At 43.7% G+C, this 17001-nt stretch overlaps 1 protein-coding gene across 6 annotated transcripts in view; it reads left to right on the top strand.

Annotated features, from left to right (window-relative positions):
- Positions 1-17001, top strand: part of LOC118118715 (signal-induced proliferation-associated 1-like protein 2) — a 91519-nt gene that overhangs the window by 25259 nt on the left and 49259 nt on the right. For all 6 annotated transcript variants that reach the window (XR_007034751.1, XM_035171967.2, XM_035171965.2 and 3 more), the window contains exons 2-6: positions 4560-6359; positions 9997-10130; positions 11357-11545; positions 16277-16451; positions 16687-16790. Coding sequence is in view for 5 of the 6 variants with exons in the window: in XM_035171967.2 (XP_035027858.1) it covers positions 4826-6359; positions 9997-10130; positions 11357-11545; positions 16277-16451; positions 16687-16790 (2136 nt within the window). In the remaining variant the exon portion in view is untranslated. The remainder of the gene's footprint in view (positions 1-4559; positions 6360-9996; positions 10131-11356; positions 11546-16276; positions 16452-16686; positions 16791-17001) is intronic.

Raw genomic sequence — 17001 nt, forward strand, 5'->3', positions numbered from 1 at the left:
TCTCACATGTTGGCCAGGTGCCTTCTTTTACCAACAACATGGTCTGGCTTTAGCTTTACCAGTGTACTGAATAATATAACAACATGATACTTTGTTATTACATTATTCTGTATTCATGTACTGTTAGCGTACTGGCAGAAACAAGCAGCTAAATTGGGCCATATGTATGGCCATACATATGCAAATCTTGATATTTTTGCTCAAATAATTGTGACTCCTTTGTGACATCCTGCTATTTAAAAAAAAACCTGTGCAACATCAGTTCCCCTACTTTGTGCAGAATACGATTTTGAAAGGTCGAAGACGTGTCATTATGTGACATGTTTGGCTTTTCAGAGAATCACTGATACCTGAAACCAGCCTTGTTGCCAACAAATCAGGCGTGTAAAGGATTTGGCATTCCTCACACAAATATTTTTTCAAGGGCTCATGACATCTCCCTGCTTTCTGAGCATGCAATATCTGAATAATTTCCTGAAGTGCCATCAGCTCTGAGCGGATTAGTCCTAATAATGTTCACAAAATGTGTTTGGGACAGGCATTGGATAAAGCTTCAATTTAATTTATGCAGTACTGTTTCACTTAATTTCCATAAATCTTCATTGTATTTTTTCCTTTTTTTCCACTATTAGTTCAAGTATCTATGGGACATTTGGCTCATTTTGCAGAACTACAAGAGTGCTGCATCCAAACCCAACAAATGGGCAGCCTGTTGCTTTGTTCAGAGGGATGTCCTTGCACAGTGACAGTTGTGCGGAGTCCTAGAAGTGACTAATGAGAAGTCAGTCAGTCTGGCGAGTCTTCCAGAGCTGACTGACATCATGCCTCGTGTCCTGCTTCGGTGACATGGCCTATCAGTGATAGCAGAGCATTAATCTCAGGATGGTGTGCAGAACCTACTCGCTTTTCTGACATCCTATTAATATCTGCCGGGTCTTTAATCAGGCCACAGTGTCAAAGGATTATTTTCAGACCTGGCAGAAGTGCTGGGCCACTCCTCTCTCGATGAACCAAGACGAAAGACAGACTATCTAACATCAGAGACAGAATATGAGTTCATTACTGTAATTAGGGCCTCTACTTCTCTCTGCTTCTCCATCCCTTCCCTCTGTTCAGCAGGCCTTGTGTCTTAAACACCCATAATGGTGATGCATTACTCCTGTAATAAAGGGCTGTTAGCAAAGCAGACTGCCCACCCTCCATCTGCTGCCTCCCTTCTATACACAGCCTCAAAGCAAAGGACAGAAAACAGCCTCCTTCAGGTCACACAGAGGATGGATGCTGCTGACCAATAGCTCATGGCACACTCCTTTGGTAGAGGGGGTTGTGGGTTGGACGTGGAAAGAGGCATAGTACAACTGTGTTCATTAATCACTGTCTTTGGGAAAGTAGCTCATAGACGGCAGGAAGGGAAAGGCAGACCAACACGTTCAGTGGTTTATGCTGTCCTGTCCTCGACATGAAATAAAGGCCAGCTCACCCTTTCCTGACCCCATGTAGAATCACAGACTGGGAGAGGCCTGGCATTATGAACATAAACACACAAGTCTCCTTCGTCTGTTGTTACTGTGAATTCACTACCAGTGGGAAAGATTGGATGCAAAACTAGGCTATAATACACAGCCAGGAACGAAAGGAATGTGCTCCTTTTTAAAAAAAAGGAGCCCTGTTAACATCTCTTCTCACCACACTGCACCCCTCTAACTTTTTGAGCTGGAGTCCATCATGCTGTTTTGTTGTCATGCATTGACATTACAGTGTGTCACTTTCTCTGTTCATCCGGATCTCAGTCATCCGCGAAAGTCTTGGCTATAGTGTCACCACAGATGAAGCTGTTTGCACAGGTGGCCCATTTTGCTGTCACTTGCTCTACTTGTGAGTGTGAAAAGACAGTGTTCAGTCAACGCTTGACATCTGGGTTATGGTCAACATGAGGGCCACGCTCACCTATGCTCCCTGTCGTGTGAGAAAGCGAGTGGAGATGGATGATGGTTGACACCAATACGTCAGAAACAATACTGTCTTTTTAAAACCATTACAGTATTTACACTACACCAGTTCTGCATAAACTGATTGTTGTGCTCCATTATTACAGATGATTCATGCACCGGATTAGTCTTCACGAGTTGTAGATAAACCAGTATTTGAATTTGAGAATTCATTTGTGCAAATCAGATAAATTGTTTTACTCAGAGATTTAAAAAAGGTGAACCACTTTGGCTCTTTTTTTAGATGCAGACATGGTCTCTGTTAAAAATGAGTGGCTTTGGCCTCCACTACACTGCAGCCAGTATTTTAATCCATTATTCATAATTTGCCAACTGCAACAGACAAACATATTCCCCCAGAACAGTGCTGGTTGCTACATTATGCATTCACATGACAACACAATATCTTGCTCTCCTCTCAAAGCCTTGTGTTAAATACAGCGACACAACAGACAGTTCCCTGCTTGTGAATTAAACTGTGTTCATAACCAAACCCGTCTGTAATGAGAGAGACAGGATTATGGATAGTTTGACAGTAGACTGAACTGAGAAGGTATCATTATCAGTTTATTCCTACACATTTAGGTCATGCATGCATTAACCTGTATTTGGCCCAGGCAGAGACGCATACTTTATTATTGCAATGTTTCTGACTTGTCCCGAGAGTATTTTGTCTAGTCTGGCTTGAAGCTAATCTTGATGTGGCCCACATTTTCTTCCCAAAATAGTCCATCCTCCTCCTTAAAAGTAAATGACAGAGAAATGTAAACAGTTGTCTGGAAACAAGAGCTATCATGTTAAAGGACAGCCCACTGAGCTGAAGTTAAGACTGGGGCCGACTTAATGCATCATATTCTCATTGAAACCGTACAAAGAGAATCACTTAAACCGACCTCATCATCCTCACTGGAGCACAAAAAAACAGTACCCTGAGAGTTGGGGCTGGCTTGGTAACTTAAGAGGTTTTCACATGGTTGCAAGACTAGGAGAAATGCTGGCACACCACCAGCTGCAAGGAACAAGGAAAAGGCATTTAGGTCAACATAGAAGGGCTCACATTCTCTTTTATTGGCATGACATGGTGTGGTGTAAGCTTTCATGCAGAAGTCAGACATTGAGGAGATGAATCCAGTGTAACACCTCACACACTTAGCCCCAGTGGAACTACAGTATACCTAATGGGATAGAATCGATTGGAGAAGAATGTTGTGCTGAATTGCTCTCTTCCTCTTGGAGTCTTGTGTCCAGTGTTTGCACAGCACAGTCCTTGTTAGTGTCTTTATTACATTGTTCTTGTAAAATCAGCCTCTGCGGCCGAGTGAGGCTATTTGACCAACAAGTGTACGTGGATGGTGTTCAGGGACATCACTTATGGATTGATAAAAAACTAAACCATATAAGTTCACAGTACAATGTACTTCTGCTTTTTGTTATTAGATATACGCACTTTTACCTCACTGAAAGAAGGTTTCCGTTTTAAATTCCGGTTCTTTCTGTGTGGAGTTTTTTTACACAGGTTTGTGTGGGTTTTCTCCAGGTACTGGATGTATGGATGGATTTCAGGCTTGTCCAAGCGTTGTTGACAATACCTGTTTACCAAGTGGGATTGGGACCTTTGCGTAAGTAGTTAAGGTTAGGATGAGGTTTAAGCTACATTAAGAGGCAGGGTTAGGTCAGCTCAGCAGTGGTTAAGGTTAGGGTTAGACTAAGTCTCCAGTAAATCAGAAAGTCTATGTGAAGCCCCCAAAGGTGACAATGTGTGTGTATGTGGGTATGTGACGTCTATAATAGAAGTAACAAAGTCATTTTTCAAGGAGAAGTTGTTTTCACTCTCCTCTCTGTCCTCAGATGTTAAGGTTAATGAATAAAACTGCTCACGTAAGCCTTTATATTTTCCCAGTTGAACAAAACTGAACAAGGGGAAAAGGATAAACGTGCAAACTTTCTAAAGTCACTGTAGTAGAGTGCCACACAATGTATTTCAGTGAAATTCCCACATTTCAGTTTTTTATTCATCACATCCGATTAACCTCATCAGGTCAGTGTTAATTTTCCAGCTAACAAACTTCTGCAGATAGAAAAGGAGAGATGGAATTGGCGTTGAATATGCAACACTATCCCTACTGTATAATTTGCAGGCTTGATGACGCTGCTGCAAGCGGTTGGATGAGATCTCGGTACATGTGAACACTTAGCTGAACATCTGCCTCTTGTTGCTGTAATTTGCTTCACCACCATCTGTTTGGCATTGGCTGGAAGCACCAACAAAGATATACATCTATCTTGTTATAAACCCATAATGTCATCAACTCTTCTCCAGTACACTAATTAACTGCATTTAGTGATGCGCTATATAGTTTCCGAACTAGTACAGCCCTGCATACCCCATGGTGGGAGTTTATAACAAGATAACCAGGTCAATAGACTATTCAAGTTAGCATTATGATCATTTTCATTGTTGAATTGTTGCTGCTTTGGAATTCATGTATTTGTAAATGAAATTGTCTCACTTATTATAACCCACTAGCTGTGTTTTAACATTTTTCTCTTGTGTTTGTTTTTGTACCATAGGTCCAACTCTTCCAGCTGTCGTTCTGCATTGACAGTGCGCTGTGAGAAAAGACTCAGGCTGTGCCTCAGCTCTCCTCAGACACTTTTCCTCGACATCCAAATGCTGTGCATCGAACATCGTGCCAGCCAGTCTCTGTGAGTTATGACGACGGTTGCTTCATCAACTCAGGAAAGAGGCTCCTCCTCCACTCACCACTGTGCAAATCACATGATGTAAAGTACAAGGGTCCTAAAAGTCTGCTCTTCAAGGAGTCTGCCAGCAGGATATGAGTATTTTGAGCCCTGTGACAGATAACAAATCAAACCTTGTGGGAATTGTGGGAGGCCCAGAAGAATACTCCAGAGCCATGCAGTCGGAAGAGTTATTTAGCCGGAAGCTCAAAGCTCTGAATGGTAGCATGGGACCACCAACCACCAACATGCAGGGGAAACCTGATGGTTCAGGCAAAACAAATGGTAATCCAGCCATGCCTAAAATGGGGGTCAGGGCCAGGGTGACAGAATGGCCACCAAGGAAAGATGGATGGGATGGACGGCCTTCACCCAACTATCAGAGTGTGATACCAGTGTTTCAGAATGGCCAACATGAGCATGCTGTGGAATTACTTGAGGAAGGTGAAGAAGTTTGTGTGGAAATAGACTATACAGACAAATACACAATAAGTGACCTCCTCTGCCACTCACCACAGAGGGGTCTTCACCCAATCCGCCAACGCAGCAACAGCGATGTCACCATAAGTGACATTGACTCTGAGGACATAATGGACCAGCATGCTGTCAATCCAAACACAGGGGCCTCTCTGCACCGCGAGTATGGCAGTACATCCTCCATTGACCGTCAGGGTCTGAGTGCGGATGGCTTTTTCACCATGCTTAGGGGCTACCGAGTGGACACCTTAGACCACCGTAGCATACCACCTCTGGGTTTCCCCGAGTTGTTGCGCTGTGATGCCGCCCTCTCCCCCAGCCTGCAGACAGCAGCCCAAATTGCCAGGGGAGAGATAGTCCACATTCCAGGCTATGACTACATAGACAATTCTCTCCTCTACACCCGGGAGCGGGAGAAGTCCTTCATGAGGCGTCTCAAATCAGAATCATCTGAAACGTCTCTGTTCAGGAAACTGCGGACCATAAAGAGTGAGAGTGATGCTTTGCGACTGTCATTAGAGGATGACCGGCGACCGCTCAGCTTCCAAAAATGCTTTGCCCACTATGATGTCCAGAGTGTTCTTTTTAACATCAGTGAAGCGGTGGCCAGCAGAGCAACCCTCAATCAGAGGAAGAACACAACCACCGGGGCTTCAGCTGCCTCCGCTGGAGTTCTCCCTGGAGCACTCCCTGGAGCTGTTGGAGGTGTTGGAGGTGGAGCCATACTTGGGCCTGGACCAGGATCAGGGGCAGATTGTGGAGCAGCAGGATGTAGCAGTGGAAATACCCCCATGTTTGAATCTCCATTAGGCAGCAGAGAGGACTTGAACCCCAAAGAGAACCTGGATATTGATGAGGGGGACGGGAAGAGTAGCAATCTAGTGCTGAGCTGCCCACACTTTCGCAATGAGATCGGTGGTGAGGGCGAGAGGAAGATCTCCCTCTCCAGAGCCAACAGTGCCAACTACAGTACTGTGACAGAGAGCTGCTCTTTTGAATCATCATTAAGTTCCCACTGCACCAACGCAGGAGTCTCTGTCCTGGAGGTCCCACGAGAAAACCAGCCAATCCACAGGGAGAAGGTGAAACGGTACATCATTGAACACATTGACCTTGGAGCATACTACTACCACAAGTACTTTTATGGAAAAGGTAAGGAATACTTCTACTTTGTTATGTGTTCATAGAGATTGTATAGTGATGATACAGGAGTATTAGAATGACTCACTATTGAGAATTAATAAACTTTGCAGGCCAAGTCCATTTCACTTAAAATTTATTTTGGACAATGCTCTATGAGAACTAGGTCCCAAATGGAACAGCCTTCACTTATAGGGTCAGATATCTTGACGGCCCAGATATTTTTGTAGGACTAGATGAAACAAGGTTCAGAACAATAGCAGGCTTGTGTTTGGTGCAGGGGTGTGTGTTTCACTTCCTTGGGAGAGGAGCGGTTATGTCCTCCCTGTGATATTACCCTGAACCCTGCAGAGAAGCTGTGATTAGTCATGTGAGAAGAGAGGTGAGCGAGAGGGTGCATTGCAGCTGTTCCCCTTGGGGGTTGTGGGGGTGTGAGGACCCCTCATATGAAACTTTAGGGTCAGCGAAACTACGCCAAGGTCCCAGCTCCCCTCATTAAAACACCTATGCGACTGATGCTAGAAATACCATGCCAACCCGTAACCCTTCACCGCATTATACATATATCTGTCTTTCCCACTGTCTGTGCGACTGTGTTTGCTGCTCTCATCAGATTGAATTACCCGTTCTTAAGCCCCCTAGAAAACAGCTGCTTCACCTTTCACTCCCACACATGCCTGAACGTCTTCAAAAGATATACTTTGAATTTAAATATTCCTCTTTATGACAGTGTGTAACCGCACCCGGGGTTCATTCAAGGTTAATGAGACCATTACGGATCTGCTCCACTTACACTACATTTGAATGTACCATTAAGGTTACTATGATAATCATTTATTGTGAAATGTTGCCTCACTCACTACTCATCCCATAACTGCTGTAGCTGTATTATGTATTTAATCTCTTCCTGTAGCAACACAGGTCAATGCATAATTGAAATGCCCCTTGTTGCTGTCAGATTAGTTTTGATGATGATATTGTTTTTTACGGTAGATGGCTTTTTCAGTGTGTGGATCTAGACCCTTGCCCTTTTTCACTAGGTGTTTTATTGGAGTGACAAGTCTGTCGTCACCTCTGCTTCACCGCAAACACACACATGAAAACAGGCACATACCCACGCACACTCTCACACAAACATGACAGCATGTCAGCACTTTCGGGCAAGCTTTTATCAACCTGGTCTGAACATTGATCCCATTGATTGCCTAAAGCCCTCCCTCCCTTAGCAACGGGAGTGTTTCTCCCCAGACAATCCTAATGGACACAATGTTTCATTCACACCCCCAGGCCAAGCCTTGTTACACAGGTCATGGTCACGTACTGCATCCGATTAGACATTGAGATATACTGGGTATCATATGGAATGAAAATATGTGACCTCAAATAAAGTTTTGGAACTTCATGACTTAAAAGTAAGGAAATGCAGTCAATGTAGGATTTATTAAGATTTTGAAGGCATTTCTGCAAAGTGGAGTGACAGCAAGAAGGAAAAGTAGCATTATTTGACATGACAATCAAAGTCATCCATAATGCAACCTTTGGCAAACTGTCAACAGCAAGTGAAGAGCAACAGTGACATGTTAAAGAAATGCGTCAACCAAAAGCTTCCCTCCACAGTTGACTCTCTCTCGCTATGCTCTCGGTATTCGGATGGCCAGTGGCCTCATATGCATAGACAGCCCTCCTACCACCATTTGACCTTATGCCTCACAGAGCATTTCCCCTCAGTCCACTGTCCCTGACAAGCCATGCATTCCTCAGACGGTTAACCCCGGGTTGCCTCCACACAGTTAATTTATTATTCATGCTGATATGCGCTTTGCCCCAATGTTGATGCCACAGTGAAAAGAACCAGTGTTTTTACATGGCATGCTCTATGAGCATGGATGCAACCTGTGCAGAAATCTCTTGGCGAATGTCATTGCTGTGTCCCTATAGAGGTTTTTCTTTTGTTGTCTGTTGAATCCAGGTCTTTCTCCCTGGCTTTAGCCTGGATTAGGGAGTGTTTGCTCAAGGCACTGCTATGCGTGTGCAAAGCTCTGCTCCTGGCCATGCCCTAACCAACCACACACACACACACTTGCCTTATTAGACTAATATAAATAATATTTTGTACAATAATACTACGCATTTTGAGATACTCTGAAGTAGTGTCCTATTTTATCATCATTGTCTTTATTAAAACTCAAGAGAATCATTGGAGACCAGCATTTACAGTGATTTAAGCAGTTAGAATGCATTTCAAATACTTTTTATATCAACACAGAAATAGGTACAAATTTTTATTATTAGAGTAAAAGTCAAAAGGCAAGCAAGTGAGATCCCCCCCCCCCTTCATAACGTCTCCATAGAAATCAGTCTAAATTATTAAACCTCTCAGGAGCATTATCGGAATTAGTACATTTCATGACAATCTGCCCATGAGGTTATGATACATTTTCTGCACAAATTAACATCTTGACTTGAGGGTGACGAAAAGAGAAAATGTCATTGAGTTTTTACAAATGAAAAATTGCTCATCCTCCCAGGGGCATACAGGTCGCCAGGAAATTTGATGAAAATCTGCCTATTAGAGTTTTTCCTTTTTTGTGTGGAACAGGTGACGGGGTTATCAAAACATTAGATGATTCTCCCTGAGCATCATGAATATGACCAGGACATTTATTGAAGATCTGCCAATCATCATGTGAGATAAAGTGTCATAGATCAAAGTATAGGATAAGGGAATATTACGAATCATTGTTATCATCGTCACTGCTTATGTGGTGTGTAACTATCATTGAACCAGCTAGCTATACACCAATCCTGCCTGTAAACACTGACATCACTTATTCTTGACTGAATATACTCGAACATCCTGGTGGCCTCGTGGTCTGAGGCACATACCATGTAACAGCATTGTGGGTTTATATCTAGCCAGGAAACTTCGTCTTGTCTGTCTCGCCCATATTTCATTCCACCCACCACAGTCAATTATCCAATAAAAACAATCTGCCATTAAAGCACAAGCTTTATTCCTGTACCATTTAATTTTAGCATGGCTGGTAAAGCCTGGGTTTTCACTAGCTGTCTGTTTGTAATGTTGTGAGTCAGGCGGTCCAGGAATACAGATACAAAAAGCCCCAAAACATATATGTTCTCCTGCATTTCTGAAGCGTGCATGTTGTCTTATTGTAAATTAATCACATTGGAATAAATAATATGAAAGATTTGTGTTTTTCAACTTTAACACTGAGTAAAGCTGATCAAATACATATCTATGTGCTCAAAAGTCCTTTGTTTTAATATGTGATTGTATCGTGAGAAGTATCTGGGTCAGTGATGGGTCAGAGTGGGTCAAACTTTCCTGGGCTGTATTTTGATTCATTTATTTACTTTTAAACCCAGTGCCACCACTACAAGCCAGTTTATAATCCAACGTGAATCAATTTCAAATCTCCACTGGACCCATCTCCAGTGGCGCAGCTCGCCCGCGGTCACACCACAAAGTGTTTTTTAGACAAATGGACTTAGTAATGTAAATTGATATAGAAGTGATGTGAAATATTTCTATGAATTAAGGGTTTTCAATTCTGAGAGTGTGATGTGAAAAATTAATGTGATGCTAAATGTGTGTTTAATTTGGATCTTTTTCTTGTTCCACCCCCAGAGCATCAAAACTATTTCGGTGTAGACGACAATCTGGGACCTGTGGCAGTCAGCATCCGCCGCGAGAGGTTGGATGATGGAAGGGAGAAAGAGGGAATGCAGTTTAACCATCGGGTCACCTTCAGAACCAGTCAGGTAACTCTAACACACGGACGAGTACTTTGTCTGCTGCCTAATGTCTTAAATCAGTGTAGAGCTATTATGGATGCATGGCGGGAGAACCCTGCGTGAGTTCTATCCCTCTATCAAAGAACTGTTTTCTAGCTAGAGCACGCTTTTAAAGGATATTTGTCTTACTTCTCATATACTGTATTCAGCGAGACATGTTAAGGTCACTGAGCTCAGGGCTTAGTCAAGCAGCACAAGAATACAGGAATGCTTCGGTACTCCTGAAAACAAGAGGAGACTTCTCGCAGCTCCTCTTTCCCAAATCTGCTCCCTAATGTGTCCAGGGATTCTGTGCCAGTTGTAATTCTATCAGAGGCAGCGTGATCGCCTCTGTCTTGCTCACATCCACGTACAGTACACACACACACACACACACACACACACACAACATGATTAATCCACAAACTGAGATTCACAGTCCCTGGTGGCTACAGAAAGTTCTCCCCTTGATTGATGCTGGGTGGTCTCATCCACTGAATAATTCAGGTGCAACAGATGTGTCAGGCAGGGAAATGTCACTGATATCCTGTGCCATTCTTGGTCTAAAGCACCACTCCCATGGTAAAACAATGTATCTGGGTCATGGTAGCCCTGCAACTAGCACGCAGACAATGTTTTAACTCCCCAACCACTGGAGCATCTATTTGCATGTGCTCCCATCATTTAGCCTCAGAGCTCTCAGCCTCTCTGCCCCACTCTCACTTTACCTCCCTCTCTGAGTCTGTTAAGTAATCTGCTTTTCAGAAAGCCTCTGTCGGACCACCATTGACTGCTGACGTTCATGTCCACAGGCCATGCAGATGGAAATGGGATTTATGGGCGTAAATCTGTCTGCGATGCTGCAAACAACAACACAGGGTTTCAGAGTGGGTGTTTGGAAGCTGTTTGGGTCAACGTTTACAGGAACATTAATGGTCCTAACAGCAAAATACCACTTAACATCTTCTGTTCAGTTAGCCTGTCTTAATTATTTAGACTGTGAGATCATAATGCTTTCCAATGGAGCTGTAATGGAGCCATTGCTCTAAATAATAAGCCACAACATTAGAGGATATTAAGTCCGACTCACACAGCAGCCAGCTTGTCAGCACGGTTCCCATTTCCAACAGTTTGGTTAATGAAATGTAACCAATCTGCTCCACTCAACAGACTGTTGACCTAATTAACTTGAGGATCGTCTTCTTTCCTGACAGCTGACCACACTTCGTGGCGCCATCTTGGAGGATGCCATTCCATCCACGGCGAGACACGGGACAGCCCGAGGCCTGCCGCTGAAAGAGGTGCTCGAATACGTAATTCCTGAGCTCAACATCCAGTGTCTGAGGCTGGCCCTCAACTCCCCGAAGGTCCCGGAGCAGCTCCTGAAGCTGGACGAGCAGGGGGTGAGTACCTCTAGATCTCCCTCATGTCCACCACCCTTTGTGACCCTCAAAAACTGCTTTCAGCCTTGCACGGAAGTCTGGATAATCACCTGAAAAATATCCAGAGGGGATGTACGCGAGAACACAAATGTCTGAGTCAGTTGCTGCGGACAATCTCAACATGTCTGACCGCAGAGTGTCCTGTAGTGTTCTCTGTTTGTGATTTTATTTTGCCAAGCTAACTGCTGGTGGCTCCAAATAAGCCAAGAGTTAATTCCTCAAAGGAAGGGGAAAGTGTTACCTATTCCCCCTTCCCCTACACACCTTTTCCACATCTTTCCTGTAAAGACACTCTGCTGCAGATCAGTGTTATGAATAATGTTTTGGGTGATAGGATGACTGACTGTACTTATACTACAGAATAGATTTTGTATTTAAAGCTTATCTGTCTGTCTCTGACGTTTTGACAGCTATAGAAGGAACCTGAGTAGAGATTAACTTCAGATTGTGGGAACCTTTGTTCCATATGTGGGCTGCTTATTATAGATGGCTCCCAGGTGGTGGCATTAGACAGCCAATATCACACTTACATAGAATCAATAACCCACTGTCTGTGGCCAGCATTGACTGCTTTGAGTAGTAAAAGGACACCCAGGCGCAAGCGAACTCACTTTTGACAACTTACTTCCTCTGAGAGCGAGTGATTTGGTATTCTGCCTGGATGGCGAGGATGTCACCTTGCATTATCTTTGTTTGAAGAAAGTGGCCATTAGTGATGTGGGCTGTCTATATTCACAGGTGTCAGAGATGGATTCACTGTGTGATCTTAAGGCCTTTATTTTCTCTTCCAATGAAACTGCATGATGGAAATGAGTGTGGGGGGATTAGCTTGTGCTGCACTGCATGTCTTACAATCAGAGCATTGGTTGCTTATTAGTGTAATTACTTTCGATTGCACGAGCCCATCCTTCCAACTGACAGGGGAAAGGCTCTTATAATATAAAGTGTCAGCCATGTCCCTCTTGTATATTAGATTTTGTTACACATATAAACAAGAGCAGTGAAGTGTCCGCTCTAAAGCATGTTAGAAGCTCTCAAGACGACGACACACATTGTGGATCCAGTGCTCTCAGACCTTTCTCGCTGGCAGATCTCAAGGAGCCTGTGCAGGAGTTTGTTCACCTGCACTACAACTCCCCATGCCTTTGCTATGAGAGACTGTCTGCAGATAGACAGAAACTGACGCACAGAGTAGAAAAAAGGCGATAAAGTCACGTAAGGAGCTACTTTCAGAGGTGGAGAGCTCAGGCTAAGTGGGACTTAAAGTTCCTCCAACTGGCACTCCCCCTCGCAGACCTCAAACCAAACGCCCAGTGGAGGCCGGTTTTATATTTGGACATCAGTATTTTTAAACACCCCTGTTTTAATCATTAATTTTATGCTTCCCATGCAAATGTTTAATAAGTCAAGCACCCACTAATCTACTTTTTTAACCAAGCTGGACTTCTGCAGCCTTAATGTGTTTGTGTGAGGAAGCTAAGGTTGTCGGGGAAAAACTAGAGCTGAGTCGTGTGCCAGAGCTGTTTTGTTTGATTGCATCATTTTCTTCTACCACATCGAAAAAGCTTCATCTGTTCTCCATCATCGTATTTCAGTGTGCGTGTGCAAAGGCACAGGAACCACGTCTGGTGAGAGAAGGTATCCTGGAGCAAGACAGCCTTCACAATATCCTCATGATCAGTTCTGCAGAAAGAAATATCCCTGAGAGCAGTGTAGTCTACTCTGCTGTAATGACCCCGGAACGTAAGCGGAGAACGGAGCATATGTGAATGTATTTTAGATCACATTGTAGATCACAGTGAACGGACTGTGTGCACACGGACTGGAAAAAGCATTAGGCAGTTAATTAGATTCTGAGATATGATGTAAGGTGATAAAAATCACAAACGGTACATTTTTCTAAGGAAGCCATTGATAATAAAAAAAAGTGTATCTGTTGTTTCCATCTAAAGTAAAATAACAGAATTCGTGATTAATATAAACATAAGTTCATCAGCTGCATCAGTTCCAAAATTTAAAATGTTGTTTCAGCTTTAATATAATTATTGCTAATAGCAGGCGATGTGAACAAGATAAAGTTGAGCCTGATGATGTCCCCATGGCCTCTAGAAAATCTAACACAAATAATAATGTGCAGTGAAAGCAGGGCAGACAGAGGCTGCTAATGTTTACTTCTCAAAAAGGCTAAACTAGTGACCTTTCTAACCCAGAAAAGCTGTTTTCACTGCAGCGCTCTGTGTAATAACACAAACAAAGAACATTTTCCATTACCAGCCCTGCTTTTCATGTTTTGCTGTGGCCTTACAATGGTCAACAGGTAAAACCTTTATCCGTCCTGATTACCATAGCAACAGCTCATTTCTTTCTTAAGCCGTTTTCAGACATGAACTCTGGAAAATGTCCAGATAATGGGGTCTGGAATTTAAAGTCTGCTGTGGAGATCATGTGTTTTTGTTTACAGCACCTCAACACTAGAATCAGCCCGTACTACCACAAGCCCTCAAATTTTGTTGTCTTTCCAAGTTGACATCTTCTTCTGTGTCTTCTACGCCTAAAAACACCTCTATTTATACTGGGATATTTGTAATCTTTTTGTTTCCCCCCCCCCCAGTTTTACTTCTGTATTAGAAACGTCCTCAACTAGCCCTCTCGCTCACACTGAATCCTCCGTAGGATCTCTGACCTTAAAGTGAGATTTGATCCTCATGTTGAAGAGAGTAATCTACAATCCAACAAGGCTGTTATTGCAGAGAGCAGAAATCAGTTCCTTCAGGAAATCAGTCCCCTGTCATACTTAAACTTGAGGATTACCTCAGTGAAATTATGTGGTGACCTTTTTGTTTTATATGTGTTGCGTCCATTGTTTTCATTCCTGACCCAAAAGCAGGGATAGACTTTTTGTGTGTGTGGTCGTGCGGTGTGATTGTAGCCAGGCGGATTTGGGAGCCACGTTTTGGATTTTTTTGCTGCATTGGGACACTGCAGTGCGGACAGATGTCATTGTGATGTTGTGTGTTGTGTGTTGTGCCAGGACACTGCTGTATCCCTCAGGTGCGTCTCAGCTTTCTCCTGGGGGAACGCTGTCCTCATTTCTCTCTCCCAACTAATTTAGTGTTTTTCCATCTTTGAATTTATTTTTTTAATGTTTTATAAAGAGGGGAGATGCAAATAGTTTTCAACACCCTACAGCAGTGCATAAATGGATAAAGAGAGAGGTCAAATAGGAGGAAAATATATTAAGAGAGAGAAAATTACTGCTTTCTAGCAAATTCTGCTTAGATTTGTTCTAAGTGGAATATTTTAGTTAATGGCACATCTGTTAAAAGGGCTTTTTTATGGCTGCTCTACCTTTTTTAGAAGCTGATGCCACCAGAAAAGACATCAAAGCCGGTTCCAGAACCAGCCCCTCACCTCAGGAGCATTACTCATCGGTGTATGTGTTGTGTGACCTGATGTGCTTGCACTTTCTGAGGCAGCGACAAATTCGCAACCAAAGGGCAATGCGATTGTCCTTGCCGTCGGCCAGTCTGTTAAGAGGAGCAGCAGGTTAAGTGAGCCCATATAATGCGGGATAAAAAATAGAAGACCACATCATTGCACATCATGCCATTTCCACTGGGCTTGATGGTATAATAGCTTTGCTGCACCGTGGGAGCTTTAGTGCCGAGCACACTGCCTGAGAGGGGGAAGTCACCATGACAACAGTGTCAGGAGCGCACCGGGAACTGATAACCTGTAACGGAGGGAAAAGACAATTCCAATTTGTTTCAGTATACAGGCCATTCATTGACTTTCACATGGTGAGGGACCCGTTTCATCTTGCCGCTTTGACACATTGACCCTGGGTTAAGATCAAGGGGCTGTCCTCAGCTGTGAATATTGGGCAACAGGTGCTCAACACAGGGGGCTATTTTTTCATCTGTTTTTTCTCCTTGACCCTTTTTCTTTCTTGGCCAGCATCAGTGAGCTATAAGCCATAAATGCCATAAATAAAAGATTGATGCCGGTGGAGAGGGATTTTGCTTTCACCGTGCAAGAAGAATCACTTGGGATGTTTTATTTCTTCCTGTCTTCTTCACGAGTTGAGTTCACATCAGACCTGTCGGTGCTGCATAATATTAATTCCTGCAGTGGAAAGCTGTGATATTTGGTTTTCTGATATTTGTCTACGAATACTCCTCTTTGTGAGAAGACATTTGTCTCTATTGTGGTTTTATTGAGTTACTTGTATTAGTGGGGTGGTTGGGAGAGCAGCGTTATTGCCTTTCTGTGAGGACTTAGCCAAACAAAGGCATTGCTCAAGGACGTTTTTTTTTGTGAGGATTAAAGTTCTGTTGCCTGCAGTTTATGAGTTTTCTACCATAAACCAAAGCGATCCTGTTATATCTCTGTAATTCACTCCCTCATTGCTCTACAGCTGCTCTTAAGTAGCTGCTATTAGCTTGGCCTGATTTATGCCCTGCTTCGAGCTCCTTAGAGTTCACAGCCTGGTTGCACAAAGGCGAATTTCACCTCTCTCTCTCCTAGAAGGCTTATGAATGCCTTCACATTAGCTGTGACTTGATGGAAAGTGGGCACTCGCATGCTTTGAGTGCATAATGTACAGTATGTATGAGTGTGGCACGTAATATATCTCCGGCAACAGGAAATGATACTCACTCGCCGAGTGTCTGCGTGTGCTTCTCGTTCCAGCTAAGCTTCCAGCACAAGGTGGGGGTGCTCTACTGCAAGGCGGGCCAGAGCACAGAGGAGGAGATGTACAACAACGAGAGCGCGGGCCCGGCGCTCGAGGAGTTCTTGGATCTGCTCGGCCAGAGGGTGCGGCTCAAGGGCTTCACCAAGTACAGGGCTCAGCTGGATAACAAGAGTAAGATAAAGCACACATCACACAGACACCAAACTAAACATTCACAAAGAGCCAGCCCACGCACTTTTAATCCTGCTGTGTGCAGATGCTCTGCTTTGTTTGAAATCGCTTTTTGGCAGCTGTATATTATATATCTAAATCTTGATTTCTATTCGATTGCATCATCTGCATGTTGAATACAACGGCCTTTTGTATTAGGCCTGAGACCATAACTACCCTCTTTCCTGTGTTGCAGCCGACTCCACGGGCATACACTCTCTCTACACCACCTATAAGGACTACGAGCTGATGTTTCACGTGTCCACCATGCTCCCCTACACGCCCAACAACAGACAGCAGGTCAGTAAACTCTACACTTTTGCACCATATCCTCTCCAACAGGCCACTACGTTTGCTTTTCTGATTAGTGAGCCGGTCACTAATGGAGGTAATAAGTCCCCGAGCAGCTTCCTTTTAGGATATCTTCTACCCTGTCTCCTGCCAATCTTCCCCAGCGGCTCATTTTGCCACGGTAATGACCTATCAGTAGAAAGCACGAGAATTGCTATGG

Source organism: Hippoglossus stenolepis, chromosome 12, assembly GCF_022539355.2.
Source record: "Hippoglossus stenolepis isolate QCI-W04-F060 chromosome 12, HSTE1.2, whole genome shotgun sequence".
NCBI lineage: Eukaryota > Metazoa > Chordata > Actinopteri > Pleuronectiformes > Pleuronectidae > Hippoglossus > Hippoglossus stenolepis.